The sequence below is a fragment of the Tinamus guttatus genome, unplaced genomic scaffold (assembly GCF_059628265.1).
Source record: "Tinamus guttatus ecotype Peru unplaced genomic scaffold, ASM5962826v1 Tinamus_guttatus_pri_ptg000473l, whole genome shotgun sequence".
Lineage (NCBI taxonomy): Eukaryota > Metazoa > Chordata > Aves > Tinamiformes > Tinamidae > Tinamus > Tinamus guttatus.
The window spans coordinates 270,686-283,931 of NW_028289007.1; the positions used below are offsets into that span (position 1 = coordinate 270,686).

Consider the following 13,246-nt stretch of genomic DNA (forward strand, 5'->3'; position numbering starts at 1 on the left):
ATTTGCTTGTTTATATTGTAGTTATATGCTCTTACATTGTTTCTATACTGCCATATGAACTAATTTGAATTTATAGACATTAGACCTAGGAATAAGATGTATAAGGATGTCATTTTTAATTAGCTTTTAGAATACACTGCATGGGAGTGGGGGAAGTAGTATCCTGTGCTTCTAAATTGCTAGGGCCTGGGAAGTTTCAAGGGACACAGCAATAGACTTTCACTTTTAGAATTTTAGATGTTTGTCCTAAGTGGAATTGCATCTGTGGTTTCACCTCAGAGAACTTGCGTAAGTTCGGTTCTCCCTCTGAGTGCAATTATTTCTTTTATTATTGCTTTGGCAGCTACAAAAGCTGATGGATTTGCACTATATTTCCTGGGAGAATGCAATAATGTAAGTATTCTGAATTTAGATGCTTCTTTTTTTTTACAATTACAAGTGCATTTTCCCCTTTTACGATGACATTTTAATTTTCTTTTGTACCTCATTTAGCAGGAAATACTACCTGAGTTCTGAATATTAACATTATATTATGTTTATTTCTGTGAAGTGGAAGTTTATTGAACATAGTGGTAATCAGAAATGTTTTCTGCAGGTATAGTGCAGTTCTTTCTCCGACTTTAGCAATGTATCTTTGGAGTTGACCCATTATTAATTGTTTTTAACAAAAGGAGAACATTATTAAAATATGCTGTCAGCATAAAGAATTCTTTTCATCTGTTTGCCAGCTGCAACTTGATAATGAGTTAACAAAAATTTCAGAAATAGATTTTGATTAACATGGAGAAATAAATGGTACATTTAAAATTAATGAATCAAAATAATTTACATTATTTTGTGTAAATTAATTGTCCAGAAAAAAAAGAGTAACAATGAGGCCACTACATTATTCCTAGGAGCATATGTGCTGTTTTATTATTTGACACCAAAAAATAATGAATTTTAAATATCCAGATTAATTTATACAGATAACACAATACAAGATTTCGTAGCTTTGAATGTCTGCAAAAAAAAAATATATATATATATTTTCACAATTTGTGACACAGTTTTATGCCTTTCTTTTGTTCAAGAAACAAATTAAATTCTTTTAACTGGAGATGACTAGAGAGGAAAATATTTTTCTCATTGTTTTTGTTTCCTTACTATACACGGCCAATTTTAATAGTTTAGCTTTATATAGTCCATTAGCCAATTTCCTCTTCTCTTTGTGAAATAATTACATTCAGTAAAAGGGAAGAAATACTATTTGTAAAATAATGGAAAATGAGATTGAAGGTGTGTGGACTAGCATGTGACTTTGACCTGACCTAAGAATACTTACCACTTGTTCAAAATAGATGGTACATAATTCAAAGGAGGTAGAAGATAAGAAAATCTTTCACAAAATTGGAAATGGATACCGGTTTTGTATTTTTTTAAAAATTAATAACTGCATCTTATAAGAGAAAAACCATTTTTTTATTCAGGAATCGGCCCAATTCTAAGCGAGTTGCACAAGTATGTAAATACTGCGGCTGTTTTATTCACTGTTCACTTGAATAACCCTTTGGTTCATCCCCTGTGAACACCGGTTAGCCGGGAGTTTTGGGCGCACCGGGCTGGCCAGCCTCAGTCGCAGCAATTGCACACTGGTGAACAATAGCAAGAACCTCTTACAGCAAAACTAACTTTGCAGCTTGAGAATTCGTGCTGTGGTTAGTTTCTACGTTTTAGATCAATGGGATTTTCTTCTCCCCTCTTTTTTTTTTTTTTTAAATAGTCTTTTGGGCAGTTAAGCCTGTTTGCTTCCCAGTATATATAATTCTTCCACCGGAAAGTTCCACCTACTGCATACACATGCTGACTTTCTTTACCACTGCTGTGTAGTTGCATCTTCCAAAATGGAATTTTCTTCATATAGTTATTACAAGGACTGATCCCAAGTCCTTTGAAGCTAGTGTGAGATTTTCCATTGACATTAGTGGGTTTTGGGCCAGACCCGTGTTTATTTTCATGTGATGAGTTGGTAATGCATTAGCCTACTTTTTTTTGTCTGAAGTTCTCACTGAAAATCATTCTGGGTATCTTTGAGTCTTAGATATTAAATTTAAGGTATGTATCATATTACATTAAGTGCTGCCCAGCAAATACTAGCAGTGTGTTTCATTAAATGTATATTTTTTTAAGTAGGTTGAACAAAAAGATTTTGTATAGCATAAGCAGCAGACTGGAGCTCATTCTTCAAGTTGATATTAATTATTTTTCTTCAAAAGTGATAAAAAACTTACCAATTAAGGTAGGCAAAGCAGTTGCTGAAATCTATGACTGCAGGTTGAAAAATGGCTTCTGTTTTTTGGTGGTCAGTTTTTAGATGCTTAATTTGAGACTTAACCTCCTTAAGTTCAGTAAACTTTCTTTATATATGTGTCTTAGCATTTTTATTTTTGTTTACTAGTTTTAGAAAGATACATAAATCTGCCTGCATTTACGCAGACAGGAGCCTCATGGTTCAGAACTGGTCCTAATACAGCAGTTATTTTCACTGTTCTTTCAAAGAAACAATCAGTGCCTGAATGCTGCTTTTCCTGTGTGTGCATCTTTTTTTGCAAGAATTGGGTGGTGGGAGCGGACTGTGTAAGAAAGGGACATACGGGTAATAAGTAGATAAATAGATACCATTCACAAGTGATATTTTTTTAACCTGTAGTAATGAGTGTTGTAACTGCATATAGGGACCTAAGGATCAAAATGCAGGTGAGGGCATCAACTCTTCTTTGTTGTAGCTCCCACTATAAATATGTGTAAGTACATTTGCGTCTATTTAAAACCATAAAACAATACCCGAAAATCTTGGTATGTGTTAAGGGTTATTTTTTTAAAAAAACTGAAATTTCTATAACTGCCTTTGGCCTAGAAAAAATTATGAGTCTCTTGTTAGGATAGATTTTATAGAAGTTCTAGGTGTTTACAAAATGAGAAACTGCAAAAAGATTACTGCTTGCCATGTGCTATTATTTCTTTATATTGAAGGAAGAAAACTGCTCTATAAGAGCAATTTTTAAGTGGGTTGCTAAAAGTTCATTGTAAATCTTTCTTCAATTAATATGGACATCACTTCCCTCATATTATCAAAACATTTGCTTTGAAGTACTGAAAACTTCCTTGTGTAGTGAGGGGGAAAAAAAGCTCTAGACTAGCCTGTCCTTTGGCTTTCATAGGAGCATTGGTTTTTATAGGAGCACCTCACGTCCCTTCGAATTTGCCAAGACGAGGTGTCCTATTGCAGCTGGTGTAAGGGCACTGCAGGATTCCAAAGGAAAATACAGTCACTTTGACTTCCGTGAGTTTGTTATAATGTATTCACTCCATGTGTAAAGTTTCTCCATAGCCTTTTTTGCTTTTTCTCATTGGAAATCCACAAAACTAGAGCTTAACTTGTGTTAGAGTAGGATAACGGTGTAAGGACAAGGAGATTTCTGGCCGATGCCTTCAGGGGCTTTGATTAAGTGAATTTACTTGAATGGAAGCTGCCCTACCAGTTACAGGTTGGAGAGTGTTTCCTTATGTGACCATTACTCACACTTGGTGCCAGAAAGAGTGTGGCTAATTCTCTTATTCCAGTGACCTTCTGGGGGTTTAGGTTGCTTGGAGGTGCTAGCAGTCCTTACTTAGGGTATTCTAACACCATGATTCTGCTTTTTAAACGATTGTGCACAAGCAGATCAGGACCCTTTGCATGTCTACCTCCTTGCATCCCTATAGAGGAAAGGATTTCGCTTCATTTCAGTTTTCTGTTTAATTGCTGGTGGGGGCAAAGACAAAGTTCAAACTTCTCCTGTTGTGACCCTAATTGAATATCGTCTTTAAAAATGACTTGAAGGTTTTACTGAAAACCCAGTGTTTGATTGTATGTATATGCAAATCTGTCTAAATGCCGTGCTAGCTAGGCATGGATTTAAGCCCATAAGCTGACATCTCCACAAGGGAGTATTTCAAAAATTCTCACCAAAGCCACAGAGTTTTGAGTATATTATTGTATTAACTGATTCTTCAAATGCTTCTTCTGTGAAGTGTCCTTATTTGTGTGAGTAATTCGCACATGGTTACATTGTGATTCCTACATAAAGATGTATGAGTTGGAATTTAATAAGCATACGCTTAAAGTAGCTTTTACTAGATCTTGTGAGCGTTACTTATTTCCCAAAACTGTAAATTGCTTTGACAAACAGATCATCTTTGCTTCAGATAGGGGTTGACAATGGCTTTATTGTAAGAAATAATTGTGTGAGGCCACAAATACGTGCACATAGTTTGTGCTTCAGGGTGTATGTAATTAAGCTGTTCCAGAATTTCTGGTCCCCCAGAAGTTGTTGCAGCTTGATGTGCAGTGCCACCTAGTGACTCCGTGGTGGGACTCGAAGCTTTAGGAACCAAGGAGCAGCATCTCAGGATGGATAACTAACTGCCTCAGGGTCTCTGGGCCAACCTGAGGTGCATAATTTTCAGCATGGAGGCATCAGGTCTAAAAGGCAAGTTTTTCATGATGCGCATTTCCCGTGAGCACTCTTCTAGTTGGAAGCCACTTCAGAAAATGTTGGTGTTTGTCCTTGAATTGATTCTTTTTGTGTGTAAAGTGAAAGAAATCTATTGCTTTCTCACATGACAGTAAATAGGGATACTCATCAGAAAGGGAACATTCTTGATGGAGAGAGGGAAGTATTTAATGTTGTTTTTCATCACTTTTCAATAAAAAAAGTCAACAGTGGTCAGGTGGCTATCGTAATTAATGTGTGACATAAAAGGAAGACTTCAACACTGAATTGAGAAAGAACAAATTAGAAAGTATTTACTGAGGTAAATAGTTATAAATTGACCAAGCACTTACCATGTGAAGGTAAATACTGTTTAATGGGTGTAAGCTGCCATCTGAAAAACCAGAAATGGTAGCTGAGTATGGGAAAGCTGGATTTGGGGAAATTCAACCTGGGGGAAGACAGAAGAAAGGAGAAGGAAAGAACTGTGATGTCCCAGTTCAACTTTGAATCAATACTTTTCAAAGTGGGAGATTTTCTTCGTGGGAGAGTATCAAGATGCATTTTAATGGAATTTTGACCCTGATATCATTTGCTATTCAGATGGACTGATGAAATACGGTCAAGCTGAAAATATTACCAGTAGAGCACAGAACTGTTTGGAAAATTACTTGGGAGACTAGTTATTTGTGGCTCATTATCAGCATGGAAAAGTGTGTCGGATTAAATTCCCAGGTGTGTCAGGATAAGGCAGACGAGGAGAACTGTGTCTTTTCCATACCTGAGTGGACAGGGCAAGAGGCAGCGCGCTTAGACTCGTAGCAGGAGAAGCTGCGCAGCGGTGGCCGTGCTGCAGCGCTGCAGTGTGCTGCTGGGGAGGGCTGCTCTGGCCTCGGCACGGGACGTCTGTGAGAACCGTCTGGGCATATCCCTTTCCAGAAAAGCTTAGTGGTTCTTGCCTTAAAATAGAGGAGACAGGAGAGAGGGGGGTTACCTAAGCTCTCTGTATCAATGAACTGGTATAACTGTTGAAGTGTTTCTCAGTTGTGCAAGTAAATCAGTAAGATTTCAGGCATGAAGTGTGCTTAGAAATTGATGCCAGTTTTAGAAAAGTGTGTAAACATTAAAAAAAAGTCCTACTTCTTTTACAGCATATAAGTGCGTATCTTCATTTTGCAGTTTCCTAGAATTTGTCCCTTTCCCAACTTATTTACAATATAGTTTATGAATGTAAATCTCTCAAGTATATAGTCGTTATCAAGGTTTTTGGGTTTTTTTAAAAAAAGTATGTAGCTGCCTGTTTTTTTTTTTTTTTCTCTCCTTTCTCTAAACTCAGACACAGTTGGCCTTAGCTGGAGAGCTCTTGCCTGGAGGTAGTTTCTAAATGACTTTTGGTTTTGTTGGTTATCATTGTTTATTGTGATAACATTTATTCGTGCAAAATGCTTGACATTATTTACCTGGCCTTTGTCTGCAAATAATTTTATCGTTCAGTGTGTGGTATTGGAGTAGATTGCTGCATCCTATATCAAGAGTGAAAATCTGCCACTGTTGCTGAACAGAAAAGAATATGGGGAGCAAATACTGTAAAGCGCACTTAATATCAACTTGCTTAATTCCCATTTCTTTTTAATGTTTTTCTTTTTTTTTTTTTTTCCCAAGCATCAAGTCACACAGCAAAGCTATAGTATTAAGACTTCTATTTATTGTCAATTGAATATTAAATCATTTTTTGTTAAGTGCTTTCAGGGCCAGTTTTATCTGCAAAGCTCACTGTGAAAGAAACTGCAGCAAAATTCAGTAACGCCATCAAAACAGTTTGTGAATGGAATGCTTATCATTATTTCAACCCTCATTCTAATGATTAAACCAGACTCTTATCTTTGTATTAAAAAATCTGATAAAAAAGAAAAGGTTGGTATTCGCCAAGTTATAAGAAGTGTTATTAAACAAGAAGACAAAACTGTGTAGCTTGTGAAATTGCAAACAACGCATGTTTGCAGTTCAAACCTAGACCAAGAAAACTTAGGTGAATTGTTCAGCTAAGTCAATGGTTCAATCCTGTGGGCTAGGATTTGGTATTCTGTTGGATTCCCATGGGCTGTGTCTCAAGAGCCTCTAGAAAAATTGTAGTAATTACAGCCCTAGCTGCCCTTCTCATCTGAAAAGCTAAAGACAGGAAACACTTGAAAACTGCAGGTACTTACTATTGTAAAGGTATCTGTCAGGAGAAGTTGATGCTACAGGTTAGGAGACTTGGGTGGCTACTCCGTGTCTTTTCTTTTACAGATTTTGATCTGTTGCCTCTCTTTAGCATTAGATTTCCACTAGAAAAAAAACAATTTTCTCAGCATGGTGAGACAAATATCAGTAATTCTGCATTCTCTTACTTGTTACAAATGAGGCTTTTTCAGACACAGTAAAAGAGGTGTAAGATCAGTTCGTGTTTCATATTTCCTACCGACTAAGTGCATGGTATAAAGAGCCATGATACTGTGGCTTACCCGATACATACTAATTAGGCTGTGGATCTGCAAGCTGAGTTTGCTGTGTTTAACTGGTAGTTGACTCTCTTGTTAATACTCTTCAAGGACGAATTGCAGGGTATGTCATTCTTTATGCCTGTAAATTGGAAGATTTGTTAACGCATTAATGCTTACAAGATATTAGAGTTTACAATATGTTGTATATACCTAAGTGCGTAGGAAAGGATGAATTTTGTTTTGTTTGGATTTTTTGTTTCAGGTTGATTTTTTTTTTTAAGCACCTCTTGCTTTATGAGATCATGATAATAGTCATTAGTGGATATTCCAACCAGAATTTAATATTCAGGTTATAAATTATTATCTTCATAAAAATAGTCTAAGTTGATTACTGTCAATTTGAAGACAGGAAAAAAAATACAAAAACAAAACTCAAATCCCAAACACAAAGGACATCAATTGTATGATTTTTTAAGTGAATTATCCTTTTTTTCTTAGCCCTGTAACTTAAAAATACATTTAATTCTGCTTAGAAAGATACATTTCCAGGTGAAATGGATGATATCTAATGCTATTCAGCGATTACAGAAATCACAAATAATGACTAAGCTATTTTCATTAGAAAGGCATTTTTATTATACAGCATAGCATACAGTAATCTAAACGGATAGCTTTGTCTGTGTGTGTGTGTGTGTGTGTGTGTGTTGAAGACCTTTTCAAAGTGAATTAAGAACTTAAACTAGGAAGTTTCACTAATTTCAAGAGTTTGGGGTCCAGTTGGGTTGATGGGTCAAACTACAGAAGGCAGCAAAGGAAGGACTTTTGGGGCTGTACGTTTTGGACATTATGTAGGAAGCTTCTGCTGTCAGACTTCAGTGCTCTGCTGAGCAATTTTAATGCAGAAGTTCATCACCACATGGACCTTGTTGAGAAAAGATGGATAACAGGGTTTCTGGTTTGTCCTTCGCTTCTGTGCAGGAAGATTCAGCTTGTATCTGGAAGGAGGAGTAATATATCAAAATATCATTATACTGATTTGTTACCCTTGATACAGACACGTTTCAGGGTCTAGTAGGCTGTGAGGTATCAGAAACTGAGAGGGTATCAGGGTATTAGAAAGGACTGAATCTCCCGGTCAGTATTTTTTTTCTTCTTCATTTTTTTAAAGATAGCATTTTTTTTGAGTTGCTCTTAAAAACCATCCTTTCTCTGATTGTCCATCACTTATCAGAGTCATTACCAGAAATGCAGATTTCTCTTGTCTGTTTTTAAAATAAATATTCAAAACTACTAAGAAAAGTACAAGCAATACAAAAAGACCCAATCTATCCATTTCTTCATTTACTTATGAAACAACATATCGTATCGCTGATATCTCTCTGGGAACTTGTGTAATTACTCTTTGAGCTAGTGCAGGATAATTTGAATGTCCCTATGTAAATTGAAAGGATGTTGAAGTGTTTCATGCCTAGGAGAGTTTGAAAGATGAGCCCCAATTTTTATTATTATAGTACTCTTCAAGTACTTTGTAAAGAAAAGGGAGATGATTCTGTGATTTATGAAATATGCATGATGAACTGCTGCCCTTGGAAACAAGTTTTCTTTGCAATTTTGTGACTATTTAAAATCAGCTGTCACTTAGACTGCTCTGTCCTGTGTCATGTGATGTAAAAAATATTTTAAATAGGATAAAAAAAAATACTTTAAAGAAGATGTCGAAGGGACTTTGCTTTCCAGCAGGTCACTGTTTCTTTAAGTATATGATTCACCCTAAAATGAAATAATTCTAGAGTTGAATTGTGTTTAGCCTATAGAAGGGATTGCAGGTTCAGCTTTTATAGGTGTTTATTTTTATTTTTGTAATGCAATCTTTGCAATTCCGTGTATTCAGTGGTGGTAACTTGTTTAAAATTTTAGTTTTATAAACCGATTATGATGTGTTTTTGGACATGACTTTTATCGTGTGGTATTTTGGTTAGGCAGCAAGTAATACGCTTCTTCTAGTACCACAGAGGAATATAGTCACTTGGGTTTGTACTACAGTACAAGATAGTTTTTACTAAAATGCGTTAGTGAGTGTATCCTCAGGGGGATGGCACTCATCTTCTGTGAATCTCTGTTTGATACATAATGTGTTTGAGAAAACACGGTCTGACACTGGTATGAGTGACCTCAGCAGAAGAGATCTGCTACGTCACTGATGCATTTAGAGTGGAATTTCGTAAGATGTTGACAGGGTTGAGCAGAGTTTGTCCAATTACTTCTCATTGCAATTATTTCCTTTATTCAATGTTTTGTACTGCATATATAACACAGTAACTAAATGTAGGCAAACTTTCTAATGGCCTTTTCTTTTTTTTCTCTTTTTCATTTTAACTAGAGTCTGTGTGTGTTCACGCCACCAGGAGCTAAAGAAGGACAACCACGGCTCATTCCTGCAGGGCCCATTGCACTTGGCACTACAGTATCTGCTTATGTAGCCAAATCCAGAAAAACGTTGTTAGTAGAAGATATTCTGGGGGTAAAAAAGAACTTCCTCTTTTTGATGAAACAAACATGTTCTTAGTATATTTTGGTGCTGACGTATTTATTGAGCTGGATGTATAATGATATCGTTTACAACTGCTCTACTGCTGAGGAAATAAGTTAGAGTTTGGATTAGCTTGACAGAATAATTATAGAATATTGTTTTCACTTTTAAACTTAACTTTTTTTGTCTTCAAACATTCATTTTTGGTGGCAGAGATTGGAACAAATGGTACCACGGCTCCTTAGAAGGAAAAGACACTATTGGTCAAAACTCCTACCCTCCTGGTTTTAAAATACTCTGTGTGCTAGTCCCAAACATAAGATTTCTATATAGTCAAACAGAGTCTGATTTAATTTTAACGCTTGGCTCATGCTGATGAGGATGTCAGTCAAAATTCTGATTATTAGACAAGAGTTTGATCTGTGTTTATATGAGGTCAGAGCACTTAGAATAGTTTCAGTAGACTTACAGCAATTGTGATCTAATGTAATCGACATTTAAACCCAGTCCTTTTTATGTAAAGGATCTGATAATTCCGATTTGACTTTCTGATAACTGTTGTCACTCTGCATGTTTTGGGTTTCCTTTTTTTTTCTTTTTTTTTTAAGTACATTTTTCTAATTGTGTCTCTGACATGGTATCAAGCTGATAAACTATACTTTATGAGAATTAAAAGCAAATTTAAATGCTGTCTTAATTGTTTTCTACTTTTTAAAGCCCTGTTTAAAATAAAAATCTTTGGATACTGCAACCAAAATTGAACATTGTCACATGCAGTTTAAAAAGTACTTGTTCAAAAAAAAAAAAAAAAAAAAAAGCTTAATTTGAGCCCACTTACAAGAAAAAACCCACCGAAGTCTTTCTTTGTAGTACAGTTGGTACTTCCTATAAGCCATGCACTATAAAGCTTTTGTATGGTCTTAGTGTTAGGGTTTAAAATGTCATTGGTAATTTCCAGCAATTTAACTTTCTTGATAAAATCAGGGATATTAAGTGCGTAGGAGTTCTGAACTCTGATGGTTTACAGTACCTGTGTGTTGTTGACTGAACCTGAGACTAATTTCCTTTTCTTAAGTGATTTTTTCTTGGGCACATTAAGTATGTTCATACACAGGGCATGCCTGGATACAGGGTGCCCAGAAGAAACCAAATGTGTTAATGTGCTTTTGTTGTAAAATTCAAGTTGCGACTCTCCGCAAAGGCTCTGCTGTCTGGTTCGTAGTTCTGCGTATCAGGGCACGGGGTAGTCGCTTCTCCTGGGATTTTTAGGAGTGCCTCAAAAATAAAAGGGAAGCACTTTTACGTAGATGAACCAGCCCTTTTCTGTACAAGCCAGAATTAAAAAGTGAAAGCAGGAGGCTCGTATTGCAAAGTGCTTGCCACTCTTTTTTTCTGAGACTTTGTGAGAGGCAGTCATGTGTATCCCAGCCATTCCGGTTTAGCAATAAAGGTGCAGGTTTTTTTCTTTTTTAGAACAGAGATTCCTGCCCTCTCAATGTGTTGATCAGCCTTGAGGAAAAGGGGATGCCTCCCTTTCCTTAGCACAGCCTTAGGGATCAAATGGTGGGCATAAAATATCGGGGGGTACCAGTGTGTAACAAAGTGGGTCTAGGATACTTCAGGTAGGCTGGTTACCACACTGCTGATAATTACATACAGGTCGACTTTGTTTTTAAGTTTCAGGCATAGGGAGCTAAAGCTGTAAAGCCTTGGCCATTCCCTTGTTCAATCACAAGTTAACAAATTTAAGCCTTCTGTAGTAGCAGGTGGTAGATTAATATTAACCTTTATTCCTGTAACCTTTGCGTAGGCTTACTCAGAGTGCATAAGCAAAGGAAGGATGGATTCTTATTCATGCATGGTTTTTTGGAAACTCAGTTTTGTCCTAAGTTTTTGGTTAGGATTGTAACTCTATGTTACGCAAATCTCGATGCCAAGGCTCAGGTTTTGGTATTTATCCTGTTGCAAGGGCTTCCAGCTGCTTGGTAACACTGAAATCTGAGCAGCCTTCCTCATAATTACAGATACCTTTTGCATCATCCAGGCTGGCATTAGCAATGACGTGCTGCTTTTGCTGCCTGTGAGATTGAAGAAAATCTACTTAAAAAACAAACCCCAATTTGGGTGTAATATCATACCCAAATCTGACTGCATCTATAAGTTTATGTGTGTATGTAAATTATGCTGAGAATTTTTTTTTTGAACTTTTCAGTAAGTGGATTAGGACTTCATGCTGATTTGATCAGCCAGGAGAGGGAGAAAAGTGTCAATATATCTTTTATATTAATGTTATGATATTTACATTTTATAAAATTATGTTTATATTTTCTAGGATGAACGATTTCCCAAAGGTACTGGACTGGAATCAGGGACTCGTATCCAATCTGTTCTTTGTTTACCAATTGTCACTGCAATTGGTGATCTGATCGGTATCTTGGAGCTTTATCGTCACTGGGGCAAAGAAGCCTTCCATCTTAGTCACCAAGAGGTGAGCCTAGTCTGCTGTAGTTCGTTCTGAAATTTCCCACTTTGGGGCAATGTTCAGCACTTCAGACTCCCAAGCTTGCTTCTCTTAGTCTTCTGAGTCTGTTTTACTTTATTCACATTTGATTTTATTATTCTGGAAAGTTATTTATTGAAGAGATAGTTAATGATTTGTATTTTCAGTAACATTACATACACAATTACAAGGCATTTAATTTGTTTTATGGAACAATGGTCCTGAGGATATGATTTGTTTATTGTTTATAAGCTCAAGAAGCTGCTCAATACAGAACAGGTGAATGAAAATATATAAATTGCATACATTTATAATATGCAATTATAAATGTAGAAATAAAACTGCTTTATGTAGAAAGGACACTGGCAACTTACCTTGGATCTCAATTAAAACTTTCCAGTAAAGGTTTATTTTACAGTGTGGAACAACTTCCTAGATCTTACAGGAGGGGAAAATTATTTTATTTTAAAACAAAACTTAAGCAAAAGAGATTACAGACATTCACGTTCTCATACCCACACACTCACAGGCACCAAGACGTGGTCCTTCCAAGAGTGAGGCACCAAAGTTCATGTATTCGGGTAGTATCTCAAGGATTCCTTGCAATACGTGGAGAACAAGGGCTGCCGGCTGTAGAGTCATGTCTCCTGCTTTCTTCTTAGGTTGGCAGTCGTGCCATTGCTACATGCTGTTCTTAAAACCCTCTTCTCCTTTTGGTGCCTCCAATCTGGATATTTCTGTTCATACTCATCTTCACATTTCAATTACAGTTCTCTACCTTACGTGATTTACTACATAAGGCCTATGGATTTTTGCTGTCCCTATGTGTCCATCTCAGATTGTTATGTTATGTGTTGTTAGCCATGTGCAGACAAATAAGAAAATGAAGTAGATGACTCAAAGCCTGCGGATACTTTAAAGGTTTCAGAACATTTATCTTACTGTCAGGTCTAGATGTGGATCCTTGTTATGTACCATCTCCTTGTAAGATGACTCAAAAATGCATCATTTCTGTCTGTACCCTTTGAAGGGAAGGGAATTTGAACACAAAGGCTAGAAGGAACTGAGGTGAATTTTAGCAGGGTGTATTGTCTGCACAGTACAGGATTCACTCTGGAGCATATGTGCTCTTCAGTTTAGCTATAGAAAAGAGTAATTATTTGGGGGGAGAAAAACAGAAACTTTTTTTTCTCCCATCTAGAAGATCTATTCTCTGGAC

At 36.4% G+C, this 13,246-nt stretch overlaps 1 protein-coding gene across 1 annotated transcript in view; it reads left to right on the top strand.

Annotated features, from left to right (window-relative positions):
• Positions 1-13,246, top strand: part of PDE10A (phosphodiesterase 10A) — a 171,949-nt gene that overhangs the window by 117,496 nt on the left and 41,207 nt on the right. The window contains exons 5-7 of the mRNA XM_088532990.1: positions 344-393; positions 9,378-9,518; positions 11,860-12,015. Of these exons, the coding sequence (XP_088389116.1) occupies positions 344-393; positions 9,378-9,518; positions 11,860-12,015 (347 nt within the window). The remainder of the gene's footprint in view (positions 1-343; positions 394-9,377; positions 9,519-11,859; positions 12,016-13,246) is intronic.